Below are 20,843 nucleotides of genomic sequence, written 5' to 3' on the forward strand. Positions count from 1 at the left end.
GGGGATTTTTCTTTTTTTTTTTTTTTTTTTTTTGCCTGAGGTTGGCACAGGCTGGGGGAGTCCCCAGCGTGGGGGGACACCATGAGGACCCCCCCCCTAACTGCCCCCAGGGCCCGCATTGAGGAAGTAGGTGGTCATCTCCCCCTTGCCCTTGACCTTGACCAGCCCCCGGCACTCCAACACGTAGCCCTTGGCAGCCAGCACCTGGTACAGGTCTGTTGTCACCTGGAGGAGGGGACACGGGGGTAAGGGGGGGGACCTTGAGGGGTCTCTGGGCAGGTGTCCTGTGTCCCTCCCACCCCTGACTGACCTGGATGCGGTCGGGGACCCCAGTGCTGTCCATGCGGCTCGAGACGTTGACGGTGTTGCCCCAAATGTCATACTGGGGCTTGCGAGCCCCGATGACCCCTGCGACCACTGGGCCCATGTTCAGGCCTGGGGGACAGGGCTGAGAGTCAGGGATGACCCCCACACTCGGGGAAGAGGGGAAAAAGAGGAGTGAGGGGGGAAAAGAAGGGGTGGAGGGGTGAGATTGGAAAAGGAGAGAGTGACAGAAAGAGGAATGTGGAGGGGAGAAAGGGGAGGTGAGAGGGGAAAAGGGGGAAAGAGAGGTGAGGGGGGAAAAGAAGGGTTGGGGGGGTGAGATTGGAAAAGCAGAGAGTGACAGGGAGAAGAGGAATGTGGAGGGGAAAAGGGGAGGTGAGAGGGGAAAAGGGGGTGAGGGGGAAAAAGGGGTTACAAGAGGGCAAAAAGGGCAGGAGGGGAGAAAACGGGTATAAAAGGAAAAGGGGCGTGAGAGAGGAAAATGGGGTATGAAAGGGAAAAAGAAGAGGTGATTAGGAAAGGGAGGGGGTGAGAGAGGAAAAAGGGTTGCAAGAGCCGCCAGCACAAAGCCACAAACAACAGCAAGGGCTGGCTGGAGGTGCAAAGGGGCATGCAAGGGGTATGCAAGGGCTCACCAATCTTCATCTGGAAGTTGTTGAAGGAGTGCTCATTGATGTACTTCATCTGCTCCATGAGGTGCATGGCGTAGTCGGCCAGTGCCGCGATGTGGCTCCGGCCCTCGCGGTCGTAGGTGGCCGCGTTGAGCCCCGATGCCGCCATGTAGGTGCTGCCAATGGTCTTGATCTTCTCCAACTGCCTGTACTTCTGCTCGCTGATGATCTGGGGGGACAGGCTGGGGTCACCCCCACAGCACCTTGACAGGGAGATGGGTACCCCAAATCCTGCACTCCATCCTGTGGCTCCATCAATGCTGTTTCATGGCTTTTCCAGCACCCTGCACTGTGGCTCCACCAGTGCTGCTCCACATGACCACATCTGTCCCTGCACCCCAACCTCCTCCACGGTGTTCTACAACCCATCCAACACCCCCTGCACACCACCTCCTGCAACCTGTCCCAAATATGGTGCTCTGCAGACTCTCCATACCTTGTGCATTCCATCTTGCACCTCATTCATGGTGCTCTCCACAGCCTCTCCCACAACCTGTGTCTGTGGTCCCTGCACCTCATCCTCATCCATGGTGCTCCACAGCTTCTCCAGCACCCCGTGCACTCCATCTCCTGCACCCTGTCCCCAAACCTGGTGTTCCACAGCCTCTCCAACACCCCATCTTTCTGCACCTCATCCTTGTGCACTCCATCAATGCTGCTCCACAGCCTCTCCAGCACGCCCTGCACCAATTCCTGTGGCTCCATGAAAGCTGTCCCATGGCTTCTCCAAGGGTGAAGTACATCCTGTACCTCATCCCCACTGCTCCACAGCCTCTCCAGCGCCCCATGAACCCCATCTGCTGCACCCCATCCCCGTGCACTTTGCCCCCATGCACCCCCTCGCCCCTTCTCTGCCCCAGCACCTCATCGAAGTCGGCGATGATCTCGTTGAGCAGCCGCAGACACTCCACACCCTCATTGTTGGCCTCCAGCTCCACGTAGAACTCGGAGAAGTTGCTGATGGAGGCGAACATGACGGCCACACACTCACAGGACTGGTAGTAGAGCTCGTCATTGCGCCGCTCCCGTGCCAGAAAGTGCGCGGCCACATCCTTGGGCAGGATGTTGTGCAGCAGCCGCCGGTTGTAGGCCTGGAGCTCCTCCATCTCCTCCTTCTCGCCCGTCGCCTGTGGGCACAGACCCAGGTGGGAGCTGACACAGGACCTCACAGCCACCCCGGCATCAGGGTGTGGGGTGGGGGTTGGTCCCAGCCTCATGGTCACCCCAGTCCTGGGGTGTAGAGAGAGGGTTGGTCCCAGCCCCATGGTCACCCCAGTCCTGGGGTGTAGAGAGAGGGTTGGTCCCAGCCCCATGGTCACCCCAGTCCTGGGGTGCGGGGAAAGGGTTGGGCCCAGCCCCATGGTCACCCCAGTCCTGGGGTGTAGAGAGGGGGTTGGTCCCAGCCTCATGGTCGCCCCAGTCCTGGGGTGCAGGGAGGAGGTCGGTCCCAGTCTCAGGATTCAGGAAAAGGGTCATTCCCAGCCCCCCACACCTTGGTCCTACCTGGAGCTTCCAGAGGAAGTCGAGGCGGGCGGTGGACTCGACCTGCTGCGCGTGCAGGTACAAGGCAAGGGCGAACACGGCCAGGACCACGGGGGTCACGTAGCGCAGGGCCACCTTCCCCTCTGCTGGGCTGCAGGACCCCCAGGACCCCTGAGGCGGGCTGGGGGACCCATCCCTGCCCACCCAGAGACCCCAAAGATCCACCCACCCACTCCAGGGACACCAAATCTGCACTCAGACCCCCACATTCCCACTCACCCACCCAGGGGAACCCCAAACGTGCACCCAACCCCAAAGATTCACCCACTCATCCAAGAGACCCAAAACCTGCACTCAGACTCAAAGATCTACCCAGATCCCCAAGATGCACTCACCCCCTTCAGGGACCCCAAAGCTGCATCCAAGACCCCAGACATTCACCTTCCCATCCCAGGGACCCTAAATCTGCATGGTAGACCCCAAAGATCCACTCACCCACCCAAAGGAGCCCCAAATTTGCACCCAGACACCAAAGCTGAGCCCACACCAGAGACCCTGAGGCTGTACCCACCCCCCAACACTGCAGCACAGACCCCCAAGGGACCCTCCTGCTTCTGCCCACCCTCACATCCCTACATCCAGGTCTCCACTGGCTCCAGTTTCCCACTCACCACTCTCCTCCCTGGGTCATGTTGAAAGGGGGCCTGTGGGGACAGGAGCCAGGGGTCAGTGGGGTGGGGACACAGCTCCAAGGTGGGGACCCCTGGGGGACTGGGGACACTCACAGGGCATTGGCCAGGACCAGCAGGTCGGCATTGTCAAAGAGGGCTGCGTGAGGCCCCTCCACCAACAGCAGGAACGTGGCCTCGATGGCCACCATGAGCAGCAGCTTCCCGATGCTACTGATGTGCAGGAAGACGGAGCAGGCCAGCAGGCTGAGCACCACGCTGTAGCTGAAGTACTGGGGGGCACATGGTGAGATGCAGCAGCACCCCAGGACCACCAGAGGGTACCCAGGAACACCAGATGGTACCCCTGGAATCTTTGCAGCAGCCGGGTAGCCCCAGATGGCACCCCAAGAACCAGGACTGGCATTCCAGGAAGCCCTGTAGCACCCTGGGGAACCCTGAATAGCACCCTTGGAATGCTGGATGGCACCCTGGGAACCCCTGTAGTACCCTGGGAATACTGGCAGACACCCCTGAGAATACTGGCAGGCACTCCTGGAAATCCCTGATGGCACCCCAGTAACCTCTGCAGCACACTGGGAGCCCCAGATGGCACCCCAGGAACCCCAGCCCTCACCCAGGATGAAACTCCTGGGGAACCCTGGACAGCACTCATGGGAACTCTGCAGCACTCCAGTAACCACTGCAGCAGAATGGGAACCCCACATGGCACTCCTGGAAACACCACCCAACACCACAGGACTCCTGAAGCACCCCAAGAACGCCAGATGGTACCCCAGGAACCCTGAATGGCACCCAGGGAACAACAGCTGGGACCCCAGGAACTGCTGCAGCACCCCAGTGACCCCAGACAGCACTTGAGGAACCCTTGCAGCACCTCAGGAACACTGGATGGCACCCTTGGGAACCCTGCAGCACCCCTGGAACTCCTGCAGCACCCCAGGAATCCCAGCACCTCCCCACGCCCAGGGACCTTGCACACCTGGGGACACTGTGCCAGCACCCAGCAACCTCAAGGGCTCAGTGCCAGCACCCACTGAGGACCTTGGACCCGAGCAACACACAGTGTTCCAGCACCCTGTGTGTGTGGGGACCCTGTGCTGGCACCGTGCACCCATGGGGACCCAGTGCCAGCATGCTGGGGGACACTGAACCCTCTGGGACCCTATGCCAGCATCCTTGGGGACACAGTGCCTGCAGAGACCCCATTCCAGCACCCTGCATCTTCAGGGACCCTGTCCCAGCATGTTTGGGGACACTGCACCCATGGGGACCCTATGTCAGCACCCTTGGGGACACAATGCCTACAGAGACCTGTGCCAGCATTCCTGGGGACACTGCACCCATGGGGACCCTCTGTCAGCATCCAGGGAGGACTTGGCACCAGCAGGGACCCCTGTGGGAACCATGCCCTGTGCCAGGCGGTGCCCATGGCCACTCACCTCGGGGAAGTCACAGGCCAGCCCGTCACCGTGGCAGGAGCCCATGGGGGTGCCCAGGGAGAAGTTGAGGGCACGGAGCTGGCAGGGCCCCACGGACCCGGGGGTGATGTTGAGCTCACGGGCAGCACAGTCCCGCAGGGCCACGCGGCTACAGGAGAACTGGGGGGCCAGAGGGGTGAGCTGGTGCCCCACAGCTCCCCACAGCCCCCCCAGACCCCCGTGACCCTACCATGTTAACAAAGGCAGCGATGAAGACGAGGAGGATGGTGAAGACGGCGATGCCGGTGCTGCGGGCACGGGACTGGACGATGCCACGGGAGAGCTGCTGCAGGGCGGTGGGGAAGAGCTGGGGGGGCACCAAGGAGCCTGTCAGGCATGGCCAAGCCCCCCAAAAACCCTCCTAGCCTTCAGGTACTCACAGTGACGCAGGAGTAGATGGCACAGATGAAGAGGATGGCAGCAAGGAGGACGAAGACGCTGACGTAGACCCCGAGCATCAGCGAGGAGCTGGGGAGAGGTGGGAGGTGAGTGATGTGGTTGGGGGATCAGAGCTGGTATTTGGGGGGGCTGCAGCACTTACTGGGGGAACACCAGGATCTGGAGGCAGCAGATGAAGCAGAAGACGAGGAGGGTACAGGCCACATAGCCACCAAAACGGTCATCAACCTTCTTGGAGTACTGAGGAGACGGGGAGGTGGGATGGTTGGATGGATAGAGGGGGGGACCCCAAGAACCTCAGGGGAAGAATAGAGGTGGGACTGAGGGCACACCAGTGAATGGGGTGGAGGGGAATGGGGGGGAACCTGGGGGACAGGATGGAGGGAAATGGGAGGACCCCAAGGGATGCAGATGAAGGGGGACTGGGGATATCCCAGAGGATGGGATATGGGGGGACAGGAACAATCCCAAAGGGTGTGATAGAGGGGAATGGGGAACCCCAGGAGATGCAAGAAATGGAATGGAGGGAAAAGGGGGCACCCCAGAGGGTGGGGAAAAAGGGGACAGGAAGACCCTCGGGCATGGGATGGGGGGGACTCCAGCGATTCAGGGAATGGGATGTAGGGAGGGGACCCCAGGGGATGAGAGGGGACAGGGGGGACCCCAGGGGATGGAGGAGAGATGGGAGGACAAAGATGCTGATGGGGTCAGGGCAGAGGGGACTTCAAGAGACAGACAGAACGGTGGGTCCAGAACAAAGGGAACAGAGGGCCCCCCAACCTTCTTTTCCAGCTCAGGGGTCTGGAAGGTGAGAAGGAACTTCTTGACGTGATCCTTGCGGAGCTGATCAATGCTGCGGGCGTCGATGGCCCGGCTCAGGAACTCATCCACCTCATCCTCAGGGTTGAGGGCCTCCTGGGCACCACGGCTGGGGAATGGGGGGGGTCAGGACCCTCCCAGGCTCCCAGCTCTGCCCCAGGGAGGGGCTGGTCACGACCCCCCCAGCAGCCCAGCATGGAACACTTACTTGTCCTTGCTGGAGTCATCGATGCCCTGGGAGACACAAGGGAGGTATCAGAGACACTGGCACAGATGGGGGCAACCCTCATGAGTGACAAGGACATGGGACACTCCCCAGGGTGGCCCAGGATGGAGGACAGAGTTCCAGGGGTAAATGGGGCAGGAGAAGTCCCCAATGGTTCTTGGCAAGAACAAGAGGTTCCCAGGGGTCTGCAAAGGGAGGAGGGAGGGATCTAGGGGGGATGTCTAACACCAGTGAGGATGGGAGACCTCTAAGGGTGCCCAGGACTGGTGAGAACAAGGAGGATCTCCAAGGTCTGCTGAGCACCAGGGGCCACCTAGGAACTCCCTGAGGCCTGCAGGCAGGGGAGGAAGCCACGAGGGCTGTGGGCAGGACTGGGGAAGCCACTGACAGCCACGGAATGGCAGTGAGTGGCTGATAGCACCATGGTGAGGGCCCCCCATGCCCAATGCCCTTCCTGGGGCTGCTCACCATCTGCCGGAAGGCCTTGGAGTCCTTGGTGCGGGAGAAGGAGCGCTCGGGCACCCAGCGTGGCACCAGCCCCTCGGTGGAGTTGGCACGAGTGCGCTGCAGCTTGGCCAGGATGGCTTTTTCCTCCTTCTGCAGGGTGACACGGCCATGAGGGCGTGACCCCAGCTTTCCCACGCCCCTGCTGCCCCTCAGATGACCCCCAACTCACGCGTTTCTGGCTGCAGCCAACGATGAGGAAGGTCTCGATGTTGTGCTCCTTGAGGTAGGCATTGCGCTCACCCCCGTGGCCCGGCTCCACCTCATAGTCCCCGTTCAGGTACTGCAGCGTTGCCCAGGTGATGTGGATGCGCCTGGGGATGGAAGGATGAAGGTACTGAGCCTTCCGTGCCCAGCACCCCCCACCCCAGACCCCAGCCCAGCCCCTCCAGCCTGGCTCACCCAGCTTTGCCGCCCGCTTCCATGTGGTTGGCAAGGGTGACATCGTTGGACCAGACATCAAACTGCCACTTGCGCAGCCCCAGGACGCCGCAGTGAACCCGCCCGCTGTGGATGCCCACACGCATGTTCACGTTCACCCCTGTCACCTCACGCACCAGCCTGCGGATGGGACCGGCACCATGTCACCCCCGGGCACGCTGTGGCTCCCCCAGGTGCCTTGAGGCAACCCCAAGCAGCCCTTGGCCTTTCAGGATTGCCAGGCACCACAGCAACCCACTGGCACCAGATACCTCATGGCACTCCCAGGCACCCCAAAGCCTTTCAGGATTCCCAAGCACCACAGCACCCCAAGGCAACCCAAAGCACCACTGCACTCACAGGCACCTGAGGCACCACAGCCCATCCAGGCACCCCATGGCACCCCAAGCACACTATGACACCCTCAAGCACCCCATGGCACACTCCATAGCACCATGTCACCCCCAAGCACCCCATGGCACCCCCTAGGCACTGTGACCCAGACTGGTGAGTACTGGGAATGTGCCAGCACCAGGAATGGGACCTGTCCCCCAAGCTGTAGTGCCCCCTGGGACTTGCCAAAATTGCAAGCCCCCCCAACCTGCAGTGGCACCAGGGACACACCAGTAGCAGACACAACTCCTCAGGGTTGTGGTGGCACTTGGGACATGCCAACCCAGGAGATGCCATCTCCCACATTGTGATGGCAATGGGGACACACCAGCACCAGGGTTGGATGCGGACCCCCAAATTGTGGTGGCACCAGAGATGTGCCAGCCCAGGGGAGGGGCACAGCAGGGCCAGGTGCAGCCCCCCAAGCTTGGTGGCATTGGGGACGGGCACAGCCCCCAGCTCTGCCCCACTCACGAGATGGCCTCAATCATGTCCACGCCCATCTCCACGCAGCAGTGAGCGTGGTCCCCACGCGCCTCCGGCAGCCCCGACACGCAGTAGTAGCAGTCCCCCAGGATCTTGATGCGCAGGCAGTGGTTCTCCTGGGGGGCACAAGCATGTCAGGAGGGCTCCAGGACCCCCCAAAGTCCCCCAGCCCCTCTACTCACTGCAGCCAGCTTGTCAAAGCGGGCAAAGAGCTCGTTGAGTGTCATCACCAGCTCCTGGGCCGTGCACTGCGAGGCCAGGCTGGTGAAGCCCTCAATATCCGCGAAGAGGATGCTGCCAGGAGGAAGAACATGGGCTGGGGATGGCCCACACACTGCCCCAGACACCCTCCCCCAGCGATGCCTCCCCCAAAGCTCCCCCACACCCCTGTCCCCACAGTACCTGACGTTATCATGCTTCTGGATGTAGATCTTGTGGAACATCATGTCCTCCTTCTTAGTGTTGATGTCCTCCTTCATCTCCATGGCCACGTGCTGTGGCAGCACTGACAGCAGCAGCCGCTCCTACAGCCACAGCAGTCCTGTCAGCAGGGTCAGGGGGTGCTGCTGGACCCCCAGCTCAGCACGGGCACCCCCGGGATCCCCCGTCCCACCTGCTGACGGTTCTCCCGCTGGAGGTGCAGGCGTGCCTGGATGTAGCCCCGGGTCTCCTGGAAGGCCTGGCGCTGCGACACCTCGGCCGGGTAGTGGGTGCAGACCCCCACCACATTGGTGCAGAGGAAGATCAGGGCATTGGCGCTGAGCTGGGGGGGGGAGGTGGGCTCAGTGAGACCACCCAAGGACCCCCAGCCAGCTCTGCCACCCTCCTCTGCAGCACAGAACCTTGGCTTTGGTATGGTGGGTGCTGCTAAGGGGAGGACAGGGGGCGGCAAAGAGGGGGGTGTGGGAACATGGGGGCTCAAGGCAGGGGGACATGGGAGTTCTGGGACACAGGGCAAGGAGGGGACAGGGTCAGGGGGACGTGGGGCACCAAAGGACATGGGAAAATAGGGCAAGAGGGCTGCAGGGACATGGGGGACTTGGGGCTGCGAGAAACTATGGAAAAGGGGATGCAGAGACCTGGGGAGACAGGATGGGGGGCAAAGGGGACATTGGGACACAGGGTAGGTGGGGCAACGGGGACACAGGGTAGGGGGATCACAGAGGTCTGAGGACACAGGTTAGGGTGGCAGAGGGGACTTGGGGACACAGGGGACATGCATAGGGTGAATGTGGAGGACCTGGAGACCCAAGGCAGGGGGAATGTGGAGATGTGGGGATGTAGAAAACCAGAGCAGGGGGAATCTGAGGATACAGGAGCCAGGGGGTACATGGGGTCCTGGAGCATGGGGGTCATGGGGACGCCCTCGGGAAGCAGAGGAAGTCAGAAAGCGGAGATGACTGCGGAGGGAGCTGCAGTTTCCCCCGTCCCCATCCCCCGGGACTGGGGCCAGGGCTATTTATAGCACTCCAGCACACTGGGACACTGGGAGCAGAGGCCTCACATCCCCTCCCCGGCCCCATCGCATCCCCCGGAGCTCCATCTCTCCTGCCCTGAAAGGGTGAACCCTCCCCAGGGGGGCGGCCCTACCCGTGACTCCGCTGGCCTCGGATGTCATTTTGTTCCTCGCCCTGTGCCCCGCGGGGACGGCACGTGGCCCTGGCCCTGGCCAGGCAGGGCGAGGGTGACGGTGATGAGTGGCTCTGCTCAAGGAGGGGGAGCTGCTGGGGCTGGGAACACGTGGTCCCAGGGATGGGGGACCCCTCTGTGCACCCCTCTGGGAGCACCCACCACCTCAGAGAGGCAGGACAGGGGACACTGGCAGCGTCCCAGCCTCCCTGGGTGACGGCCACTCCCCTGCCCTGGTGCCCTGGACTTGTGTCCCTCCTCAGGGGTTTCCGCCAGCTCTACAACGGGGGCTTTGTGGGTGCCCCTTCCTCCCGGTGCAGCCCACAATGGTGGGTCTGTGCCAGGATGAGGGGCCCACCCCGCCCCACCACGGGACCCCAGCATGGAACCTCCCCCAGGGCCCCCTATCCCCGGGTAGGCAAGGAGCCCCTCCTGCATCTAGAACTTTCCATCAAGTGCAAAAAAAAAATCCCAAATTTGCAGAGCGGTATTCAGGGACGGGAGGTCCCACCTGCAGGTGGGCAGGACCCCGCGGGGCTCAGCCCCTCCCAGGTGTGTCCCTACCTGCTTCCAGAGGAAGGGGTCGGCGGCGTTGCGGTGCCAGGCGATGGCGAGGTGCAGGGCGGAGAGCAGGACCCCGGCCAGCACGGCCGCCCGCATCCGCACGGGCAGCAGCGTGTAGGTGATGTAGATGAAAAAAACGCTCCACCAAACGCCCTCGGCAGCACTTCGGGGAGCCACGGCCACCGTCCCCAGCGCCTGCACCCCGGCCAGCAGCCCCAGCACCAAGTAGCTCACCACCCACATGTAGTCCTGGGGGAAGGCGCTGCGACTGCACAGCACCATGAGGAGCAGGAACAGCGCCGTGGCACCGGCCAGCGCTGCGGCCGCCGGCACGTGGGGGGTACCGGGCAGGCAGAGGAAGAGCAGCATCACCCCACAAACCAGCACCAGCACTCCCATCAGCACCGTCAGGCTGCTCTGGTTCATCTGGAAGAAGTAGCGCTGGTAAAGCCGCTCCAGTTTGGCCGACTGGAAGCGTTTGGAGCGGAAAACCTGGAGCAGGCGCCGCCAGCACTCGCCGGCCGACGGCCGCCCCCCATGTCCCGCCGCTCCCTTCGGCCCCTTGGCCTCGCCGTCCTCCAAGCCCGTGTCCACAGATTTGAGTCCCAGGTCGCCCGCGGCCCCCTTCTTGCCGTAGTGATCCTCCTGCCAAGTGCAGTGCAGCCCCCGGGGAGGTCCCGCGCCCCGCTCCATCTCAGGGTCCTGCAGGCAGCTCATGTAGCGGGGGCCACAGAGGCCGGCTCGGGGCCGGGGGCCCTTCTTGCCGTTGCGCTCCCCCCATGCCGTCTTCCGCTCGTCCACCTTGGGCACCAGGATGCCGCTGAACCACGACATGCTGTGGGCACCGAGGAGGGGTCAGAGCTTGGTCCCTCACCCTGACACCCCAACAGGGACCCCGGTGTCCACAGGGGTAGAAGGCCGTGCAAGGAGTGGAGGGTTCTGATGTTCCCACCACCAGCCTGGGGGATGCAGAGCCCAAGTCCCAGCTCTCCATGCCCCCATGGGCCCTGTGGGAAGGGCCAGTGCTGGGTTCGCAATGCCCCAGTGTCCCGGTGCTGGGTGCCCGGTGCCAGAATCCTGGTGCACAGCGCTGGGTTCCCGGTGTCGGGTTCCCGTTGTCCCGGTGCCCAGTGTCCCTGGTGCCCGGTGCGTGGCCCTGCCGAGGCCGCCCCGAGCCCGCCCTTCCCGGTGCAGCGACCTGCGACAAAGCTGGGACCGACCCGGGCGTCCCGGCCCTGTTTGTCTTGAACGGCAGCCAATGGGTTTTACCGGGCACGGCCACCTCGGGGCACCGGGAACCAGCCGGGACGTGGCAGCCGGTCCCTGCTCCGGGCAAGCGGCGGTGGAGAACGGCCACCGGGAAAGGCCGGCCCCGGTGGCGGCGGCCGCCTCCCTCCTCCCCTCCCTCCCCGCTCTGGGCACGGGAGCCCCGCCGAGCCCGGCCCGTACACCGGGACCCACCAGCGCCCTCCGGCCGCCGCACCGGACGCTCCTACCGCACCGGCAGCTCCCGCCGCACCGGACGCCCCCCGAGCACCGCGCAGTCCCCCGGGGCCGCACCACTCCCGCCGCCCGGGGGCCCAGCCCGGTGTCGCCCCCCTGCCCTGATCCCAGTTCCGGTCCCGGTCCCGATCCCCGACGCCGCCGCCGCCCCGATCCACCCCCCCACCCCAGCCCCTCCCGCCGCTCCCGGTGCGCCCGGGCGGCCCCGCTCACCTCCGCCTGCGGCGCTGCCGGCCGCGGGGCCCCGCGCCCCGCCACGGCCCCGCCGCCGCCCGCTCCTACACGGCGGCCGCGCCGCGTTCCGGCCGCCCCATCTCGCGCCCAGGCCGGGCCCCCGGTGGCGGTGGCGGTCCCGGTCCCGGTCGCGCAGCCCCGGCCCGCCCCGGCCGGTGCCCGCCCCCCCTCCCCCCCCCCGCCCGGATCCGCTCCCGGGCGCTCCCGGCCGGCGGCCTTAAAGGCGCAGCGGCGGCGGCGGGAACGGCCCGGTACGGCCCGGAGCGGTGGGGGCGGACTCGCACCCCCGGGGCTGCGCACACGCGCACGGACACGGACACACGCACCGACATGGCGGGGATAGCGGGGACACGCGCGGCGGGCCCCCCCCCGTGTCCGCACAATCCCCCCCGAGTGTGTCACTTGCACACCCAACCTAGTACCCCCAGTGCCTTCCCCCCGCGCACATCCCAGTGCCCCCCTTGCACACGCACGCACTGCACACCCTGGCACACGCGTGTTGCACGCACACGAATCCCCCTGCTCCCCCTTGGCGTGCACCCGCTGCCTTGCACACACCCCTACACACACACATCCCCTTGCACACGCACACACAAACCCTTGCATAAACGTTTTCCATGCTGCACACATAGATATTGCACATCCACACCCTCCTCGCTCAGTTACACGCCCTTGCACATGCACATCCTTGCACACTCAGGCAGCCCCGTTATGCACTCATAAACCCCTCTATATGTGTGTGCAAACACAGGAATCCCCGTGTTCACACACTTGTGCAACCCCTTAGGTACAGCAGGTGTGCACGCTGGTGCGGGTGCACCCACGCAGCTTGCACACGCAGCCCTTTCACACACACCCTTTGCACACGCACACACTCACAGGGGCACACACCCTCCTCACCCACACCCAACACACTTCACAGGCATTGCCTTGCACACACAGGTACCCCCACCCCTTGCACACTCACCTTCACACATACACAGCCCTTACACACACCACCCCCACCTTCATACACACAGTCCTTGCACACCCCCTTTATATCCCCATTACACACTCACAGCCCCCTTGCACATACCCTCACTCTGACCCACCCCTTACACACTCACAGCCCCCCCTGTTTGCACACACACCCCAACCCACCCCTTACACACTCACAGCCCCCCTTGTTTGCACACACACGCCCCCACCCTTGCAGACGCCCCCACATTTCCATGCACCCTCATGCCCAGCCTGGCACAGGGCACCCCCTCACTGCGCTCCCCACGCCCTGTACCCCCACGAGTGACCGTGGCACCGGCCCTGCCCTCCCCCCGTGGCAGAACCTCCCCGTGCCCCCCCTTCCCTCCCCCGCAGCGGCGGCGCCGGGCCGCGCCCCCCCCCCCCCCCCCCCGCCCCGGCGCCGGGCCCCGGGGAGCGCTGATTAATCATTAATTAGGAGCCGCCGGCGGGGCCGTGTCCCTGCGGCCCCACGCGGAAGTCCCGCCGCGCGGGGGATGGGGGGGTCCTGCTGGGGCTCCGTGGGGCTCCCGGTGCACCCCCGCGACCCGCGGTCCCCGTCTGCCCCTCCGGTCCGGCGATGCTGCAGCACCGGAACCGGCCAACACCGTGGGCATGGCGGGGAGACGGAGCGTGGGGTGGGTGGGTTGCGGCCCCCCACGGCCCCGCCTGCCCCACGCGGGAGTCTCTGGGGGCGTAACCCCGTGGGGGGGATGATGCCCTTGTGTGGGGGTGGCAAAAAGAGCCGTGGAAGGGGCACGGTGACTGCGGGAGCAGTTCCGGGGGGATGAGGGCGGAGGGGCTCTGGCTCCCGCATCCCCGCACACGCGTGGGCAGGGCTGCGGCGGCCCCGGGGGGCTCCCCTTCCCCGGTACCGCGCGGCCGGTCACCGCTGCGGGTTGTGGGCAGGGTCCGTTGCCGGTGCCTCCCGGTGGCTGCCCAGCTGCGGGGGCGCGGACCGGCCGCCACGGGGATGGGCGCGGGGGCGGGCAGGCGGGGGCGGGGACGGTCGGGACGCCCCGGCGGCCCCGTGTGATGCGGAGCGCGGCAGTGGCGGCGGCGCGGCCCTTCCCCGCGGAGCGCCGCGGTCCGGTGTGGGGCTGCCCCGCCGGGATCCCCGGGGCTCCGGTGGGTGCCGCCGGGGATGTCCGCCCCGGCGCAGCCTGACGCTTCCGGCTCCTTCCAGGTGAGCAGACCGGAGCCCTCCCGGCCGTCGCGGGCCCCGTGCGGCCCGGTTCGGTTCTGCCCGCAGAGCCGGGGACCGCCGGTGGCTGCTCCGCGGCGGGGCCGCACCGCCTGGAGCCGCCCGGTGCTCACCGCCTGCTCTCGCCGCAGAGCCCCCGGAGGCTCCCGAAGCGCAAGAGCCGCTTCAAGCGCTCGGACGGCAGCACCTCGTCCGACACCACCTCCAGCATCCTCCGCAGGCAGGTGAGCGGGCCGGCACCGGTACCTACACCGGCAGCGAGACCAGCACCGGCAGCGGGGCGGGGCGGCTCCGCCAGCCCCGGGTCCGCCGCTGCTGCGGCTCTGCATTAAAGCACGGACCGGGGGTGGGGAGCGGCCGAGTATCTCCCACCCCAACCTCCGCACTGGAGGGAGCTCGGGGGCCGCCTCCGCCCCGCCGCTCCCCCGGGACCGGGGCTGGGCGCCGGCACCGGGCGCCGGTAGCATCGCAACAGCCGCTCCCCGCGGCTAAAAATAGCGAGTGCTGCGTCAGGGCCGGGCCGGCGGCGGGCACCGGCACTGCGGCGCGGGGGGCGGCCCCGGGAAACTGAGGCAGGGAAAGAGGAACGGGCCAGGCGGGGCTGTAGAAGGGGCCGCGGGGCTCCCCTGCCGCTCCCTCAACCGGCACCGGGCCGCCTCCTCGCGCTGCCCGGGAGAGGCACGGATCTCCCCGCCACCCCCCAACCGGTTCTTCGGTTTCCTCCGGCCCCGAGCTGCGCCCCCTCCCCGGCCGCCGGCGGGTGAGCGGGTACCGGGGAGGCTCCGCGGAGGGCGGTGGGTTCCTGTCGGGGCGGCCCCAGGAGGCGCAGAGCGGCCTGAGCATCCCGTTTCCTTCATGGGGTAGCACCTGCTGTTCCGGTACTCCCCGGTACCCCCGGGGACCCCGCGACCCGGCCCAGCACCGGGCGCGGCCCCTTCAGCACCTCGGAGAGGGCCCGGCTGGGCCCCGCCATGTGTCCGGTACCGGGGCCCGTTCTCCCTGCCTGGTGCCCGGTGCAGGTGTCCGCTGCCGGTCCCGCCGCTATCCAAAGCCCCCACCCCTCCGAGCTCTGTCCCGATGTCCCCGGGCCGGCCGTGAGCTGTCCCGGGCCGGTCCCGCCGGGGCCGGTCCCGCTGCGCTCTAACGGGGCGGGCCGGCCCGGTCCCCCGGGGCCCGTCGCTGCCCCCCTCCTCGGGGGCGGGGGGGGGGGGGGGGGGGGCGCGGGGGGGGGGCGGGAGCGGCTCCGGCCCCGCCGCAGGGCTCGCCCTGCAGACGGGGCTGTTGCCGGCTCGGGGCAGGACCGGAGCCGCTGCACCGGAGCATGGAGGTACCCACAGGGACCCCCCCGCCGCCGCCCCGGAACTCCGAGCTGCGCGCTGCGGGAGGCGGCACAGCCCCTCCGCCGCTGCCCCGGGACTCTCCTCTCACCCAGAGCTCTCTTAGCAAACTATTCCCCCCCCGGGGCACCGGGAGCTGCGCTGGTGACCCGTCCGGGTGCGGCTCACCGGGACCGCTCGGGTCTCCCGGCTGCCAGCGCAGCCCCCCCGCGGTCCCCACCGGAGAGGGGCCGGAGCCCCCCGCCAGCACCGGGAAGGGGGAACGGCGACCCCCAACACACACACACCCACTCCTCCCCCCGGGCTGAGCGGCGGGGGCGGCTCCGTGAGCTCCGAGGGGGCGGTGGGAGGCGGGGGCGGGGAGGGGCGGGGAGGGGCGGTGGCGGCGGAGCGGGCAGGGCTAGCCGGAGCCCGAGCCGCAGCCGGAACCGGAGCCGGTGCCGGTGGAGCGGGGCGGGGGGGCGCGGGCGGCTCGGCTCGGCTCGCCCCGTCTATGTCGTTTTCTGACTCCAGCGCTACCTTCCTGCTCAACGAGGTACCGGCTCCGGTACTGGCCGCGGTATCGGGGGGACCGCAGTGGGTTCGGGGGCAGCTGCGCCCCCCGGGGTGGCGATGGCGCACGAGGGGGCTGCGCCTCGGGGGGGGACCGTGCCCGGTGAGGGGCTCATGCCCGGTACGGGGGGTGCTGTGCCGCCCCCCGGCCCTTTGTTCCTCGCCGCCGCCACCGCTCTCGCCCCCCCCCCCCCCGAAACCGGGCAGGTACCGCCGGGACCGGGACCGGGCGGGAAGAGAACCCCGATCCCCACGGCCTGGGGCCCCGCGGGGGGCGATGCTCCGGGCCGGGGGGGGTCCTGCGTGAGGGGGGGCTGGAGATGCTATGCTGGGGGACTCACTGGGGATGATGGGGGGTCGTACTGGGGGGCAGCACCGGAACGCTGCGGAGCCATGCTGGGGATGCTGGGGGTGGGGGATGCTCGGGGCGCGGTGACGATGCTGGGGGGGCCGTGCTGGGGAGGCCATGTTGGGGGGGGCTGTGCTGGGAAACCATATTGTCCGGGGGGGGTCCAGGCTCCCCCCGGTGTGAGCGGGGTGGGATGTGCAGGTTAGCGGGGGGGGGGCGGCGCTGAGCTCAGCCCGGCAGGGCCCGGGGGGCCTCGGTGGGGGGGGCTCAGCCACATTCAGGGACCTATAAATATTTCACCGCAGCTTCTGCGCCTGTTCCAGGCGCAGCGGGCGGTGGGTAAATACCGGCGCGGCGGGGAGGGGGAGCCGGGGGTGCTGGGCTGAGCACCCCAGGGTAGGGGGCGGCAGGGGTAAGATCCACATGCCAGCGTGACAGGGGTCATCTCCCCATCCCTGGGTCTGCGGGGGTCTCCCCCGTGACCCCCCAGCACGTGGGGGCTTCACCCCAGAGCAGCTGTGCTGGGTGATGCCACCTGACACACCCGGCTTGATGCCGCTGTGGACTCGCCAGAGCTGGAGGGGGTCACCAGGGTCCCCTCCCGAGGTTGGCACCGCCTCGGCACGAGGACCTTCTTTGTGGGGGTTCCCCTCGCAGCCCCCCGGCACTCAGCCCCGCTTCCCCAGGGCTCGGCGGACTCCTACACCAGCCGCCCTTCTCTGGACTCCGACGTGTCCCTGGAAGAGGACCGTGAGGGCGCCCGGCGCGAGGTGGAGAGCCAGGCTCAGCAGCAGCTCGAGAGGGCCAAGGTATGGATGGGGAGACACCCAGGGCATGGCCTGGGGTTGCTGCCGGAGCCCAGGGGTGCTGATCACCCCCAAAATCCCCAGCACAAGCCGGTCGCCTTCGCTGTGCGCACCAATGTCAGCTACTGCGGGGCGCTGGATGAGGAGTGCCCGGTGCAGGGAGCCGCCATCAACTTTGAAGCCAAAGATTTCCTGCACATCAAGGAGGTCAGCTGGGGTGCTGGGGGGGTCAGCTCAGGGCCAGGCACCTCCCCTGCTCTCACCTCTGCCCTGTCCTCACCCAGAAATACAGCAATGATTGGTGGATCGGGCGCCTAGTGAAGGAGGGGGGGGACATCGCCTTCATTCCCAGCCCCCAGCGCCTGGAAGCCATGAGGCTCAAGCAGGAGCAGAAAGCCAGGTAGGGATGGGACCCCTGGCCCCACTCCAGGACCCCCAACACTCGCTCACCCCCTTCTTCCCCAGGAGAGCTGGCAATGCCTCGGGCCTCGGCGACAGTGGGAGCCGGCGATCGCCTCCCCCCTCCTTAGGTAAGGGCAGATCTTGGCCCAGGGGAATCGTGGGTGTCCTGAGGGGGTCCCTACTTTACTGTCACCAACCTCTGTCTCTTCTCTCCCCAAGCCAAGCAGAAGCAGAAGCAGGTGAGTCCCAGGTGCAGGGCTGTGCCCTGGTCAGGAGGTGGTGGGGAGGGGGGCTGCAAGCAGCACCAATAGTGGCTGTTTCTGGGGTGGGCTGGGAGCAGAGACCCCTTCCCCCCTCTCTTCCCTGGTTATGGGGCTGGGAGGGCTCCGGGATGCTGTGGAAAAGGCTCTTTGACCCCTCCCGGGCTGGGGGTGGGAGCACAGGGCACTGACACACCCCCGTGTACCCCTCCAGACGCAGCACATCCCACCCTATGACGTGGTCCCTTCCATGCGGCCCGTGGTGCTGGTGGGGCCCTCGCTGAAAGGATATGAGGTACGGGGGAAGGGGGGGTGGAGGGTGGCCTCGTTGTGCCCTCAGGGTGGTGGCCTGTGTCTCTTGTCCCTTCCCTGCCCATGGTGTGCCGGCAGAGGGCAGATGGCGCGGCCGAGGGCGGCTGGCAGGGTGCTGAGCGGCTGCCACCTCCCTGCCGGTGCCATCTGCTGTGGCTCACCGGGCCGGCGGCCCCACGGCAGGTCACCGACATGATGCAGAAAGCCCTCTTCGACTTCCTCAAGCACAGATTCGATGGCAGGTGAGAGCATCACCCCACCCAGAACCCACCTCCTTCCATGGCCTGTGGGTCCCCAGGTGCCCACGGTGTCCCTGTGTCCCCCAGGATCTCCATCACCCACATCACAGCTGACCTGTCCCTGGCCAAGCGCTCCATCCTCAACAACCTGGGCAAGCAGGCGATCCTGGAGCGCTCCACCACCCGCTCCAGCATTGGTGAGGGGCCAGGCTCCCTGTCTTGGGTGCAGGGACCTCCTCCCAGGGCCAGCCCAGCCTGACACGGCCCCCCCCCATGTCCCCCCAGCCGAGGTGCAGAGTGAGATCGAACGAATCTTTGAGCTGGCCAAGTCCCTGCAGCTGGTGGTGCTGGACGCTGACACCATCAACCACCCAGCCCAGCTGGCCAAGACCTCCCTGGCACCCATCATTGTCTACGTCAAGGTGTCCTCCCCCAAGGTGAGGGGTCACCACGGCTCTGGGGGGGTGGGTCCTGGCTGCCCCCCGCGGTGCTGTCACCCCCCTGTCCCCTCCCCAGGTCCTGCAGCGCCTCATCAAGTCCAGGGGCAAGTCGCAGGTGAAGCACCTCAACGTGCAGATGATGGCAGCTGACAAGCTGGTGCAGTGTCCCCCGGTGAGCCACCTGTCGCCCCGCCCTGGGGATGCCTGGGGGACCCCCGAGCCCTCCCTGACCCCTCTCACCTGCCCCCCCAGGAGCTCTTTGATGTGATCCTGGATGAGAACCAGCTGGAGGACGCCTGTGAGCACCTGGCTGAATACCTGGAAGTTTATTGGCGTGCCACGCACCACCCTCCACACGCCCCCCACGCTGTCCCCTCACCCACCGGCCTGCCAGGCCTGCAGGTAACCCCATGCCCCACCCTGCTCCCCACAGGCATCTGGGGGGACACACAGCCCCCCACACTGTCCCCATGCCCCCTCCCTGCTCCCCACTGGCAACTGCGGGGACACAGCCCCCCACACTGTCCCCACAGCCCCCTCTGTGCTCCCCAGGGACAGCTGATACAGGGGTCCACAGAACAGGGTGGGGGGTTCACAGGTCAGAATTGGGGTCCCACTCCGTGCTCCTTATGGGGGTGCCCAGTCTGGGGGGGCATGCAGCTCCCCAGCCCCCTCCCAGTCCCTGTGGGCAGTTGGCACAGGGCTCCAAAGATGGGGTGGGGGACACAGAGCCCCCTCCCTGCTTCCCACGGACACAGGGTGCCAGGGCCGGGGGGGCACACGCAGCCCCCTCCCTGCTTCCCACGGAGACCCAGCACAGGGTGCCAGGGCCGGGGGGGGCACACGCAGCCCCCACGGCTCCACCCCCTGCCCGCAGAGCCAGCAGCTGCTGGGGGAGCGGGGCGAGCACTCGCCGCTGGAGCACGACAGCCTGATGCCATCGGATGAGGCTGGGGACACCTCGCCCCAGCCTTGGGGGGCCACATCCCAGCGCAGCTCGCGGCACCTGGAGGAGGAAGAGGAGTACGGGGACCCCTACCCCGACCTGTACCAGCCGCACCGGCACCACGGCAGCGGCCCCGGCACGCCGGAGCGCCCGAGCGAGCGCAACCACGACAGGAACTGGCAGCGCAGCCGGCCCTGGGCCAAGGACAGCTATTAGGGCTGGGAGGGGGGGGCACGGCTGGGAACCGGCCCCCCCAAACCCCGGGCGCTCCCCGCCTCGCCCCAGCCCCGCGCTGGGGGTGCTCAGACAATCGAACTCCGCACCGGCAGCTTCCTCTCGCCCGGCCCCCCCGGGCACGTTTTCAGCCATAAGCACACCGAGGTGGGGTGGGGGGAGCCGGCGGCCGGGATGCCCTGGGACTCCCCGCTGAAGTTTTGGGGAGCCTGGGGACAGACACACGCCTTCGCCCTGCCTCAGTGTCCCCCCACCCCGGGCCCTGTGTCACAGGTCGGCTCATTCTCCGCAGGGCAGCTGCCATGGACAGTGGGTACCCCCCCCCCCCAAAAAGGGGAGGTGAGGAGGGGGGGGCAGTTGTAGCAGCATCCCCCGGCCCGCACAGAACCGAGGAAGAAAGGGAAGGTGCCTGCTCACCCCCCGGGACCTGGCCTGCCCCCTCCCCACCCCTGCATGGGACCCCCGGGAGGAGTGGCTCACACCACTCGCTTCGCTCTGCACCGATTCCCCACCCCTGCCCCCGCCCCCGGTCACCGCAGCCACCCCCCGCTGCCCCCGGCATGGGGAGGGCCCCGCGGGGGCTGCCCGGGCTGTGGGGGCTGCTCCACGCTTGCACCCACTGCCCCGTCCCCAACGTCCCCATGCTGTCACCGCACGTCACCACAGTCCTGTAAATACGGCGCCCACTGCCCTCGGCTGGGGGTCCTGGCGTGGGCTGAGCCCCCCCCGCCGCTATTACTGGCGGGAAGTGGGGGGAAATGGGTGGGGGCCACAGATTTGTTATAATTTCTTTTGTAGAAAGCACTGATTTCCCTGTAATTGGTTTCAGAAACACACGAGTGCTCAGAGGTGCTGGTGTCCGTGTCTGTGCAGGAGATGCGGGGGAAGCAGGTCTGGGGAGAGGAGGGACGGTGCTGGGGGGTGCTGAGCACCTCGAAGTGC

General features: G+C 66.9%; 2 protein-coding genes across 3 annotated transcripts; one reads left to right on the plus strand and one right to left on the minus strand.

Annotated features, from left to right (window-relative positions):
- Nucleotides 1–5: 5 nt before the first annotated feature.
- ADCY6 (adenylate cyclase 6) lies at nucleotides 6–11,594 on the minus strand. The gene is made up of 22 exons (XM_050984883.1): nucleotides 11,549–11,594; nucleotides 10,088–10,922; nucleotides 8,508–8,657; nucleotides 8,297–8,418; nucleotides 8,077–8,188; nucleotides 7,883–8,010; nucleotides 6,998–7,156; nucleotides 6,768–6,909; nucleotides 6,560–6,688; nucleotides 6,074–6,099; nucleotides 5,827–5,974; nucleotides 5,189–5,286; nucleotides 5,028–5,115; nucleotides 4,838–4,954; nucleotides 4,609–4,767; nucleotides 3,263–3,438; nucleotides 3,149–3,181; nucleotides 2,499–2,628; nucleotides 1,859–2,122; nucleotides 960–1,164; nucleotides 311–435; nucleotides 6–225 (listed from the first exon to the last, which is right to left on the minus strand). The coding sequence occupies exons 2-22, from the start codon at nucleotides 10,919–10,921 to the stop codon at nucleotides 97–99; spliced, it is 3,474 nt and encodes a 1,157-aa protein (XP_050840840.1). The 5' UTR covers nucleotide 10,922; nucleotides 11,549–11,594; the 3' UTR covers nucleotides 6–96.
- A 2,303-nt stretch (nucleotides 11,595–13,897) lies between these two features.
- On the plus strand, nucleotides 13,898–20,749 carry CACNB3 (calcium voltage-gated channel auxiliary subunit beta 3). 2 transcript variants are annotated; one of them, XM_050983809.1, is made up of 14 exons: nucleotides 13,898–14,006; nucleotides 14,156–14,248; nucleotides 16,949–17,071; nucleotides 17,153–17,275; nucleotides 17,353–17,468; nucleotides 17,534–17,598; nucleotides 17,690–17,709; nucleotides 17,945–18,025; nucleotides 18,226–18,284; nucleotides 18,369–18,478; nucleotides 18,567–18,718; nucleotides 18,798–18,893; nucleotides 18,974–19,123; nucleotides 19,599–20,749. In XM_050983809.1, exons 1-14 carry the CDS (start codon nucleotides 13,965–13,967, stop codon nucleotides 19,881–19,883), a joined length of 1,515 nt encoding a protein of 504 aa, XP_050839766.1. In that variant the 5' UTR covers nucleotides 13,898–13,964; the 3' UTR covers nucleotides 19,884–20,749. The 2 variants fall into 2 exon arrangements, with proteins under 2 accessions (XP_050839766.1, XP_050839765.1); XM_050983808.1 differs by lacking the exons at nucleotides 13,898–14,006; nucleotides 14,156–14,248 and adding an exon at nucleotides 15,783–15,896.
- Nucleotides 20,750–20,843: the final 94 nt, after the last annotated feature.

The sequence above is a fragment of the Serinus canaria genome, chromosome 25 (genome assembly GCF_022539315.1).
Source record: "Serinus canaria isolate serCan28SL12 chromosome 25, serCan2020, whole genome shotgun sequence".
Taxonomy (NCBI): Eukaryota; Metazoa; Chordata; class Aves; order Passeriformes; family Fringillidae; genus Serinus; species Serinus canaria.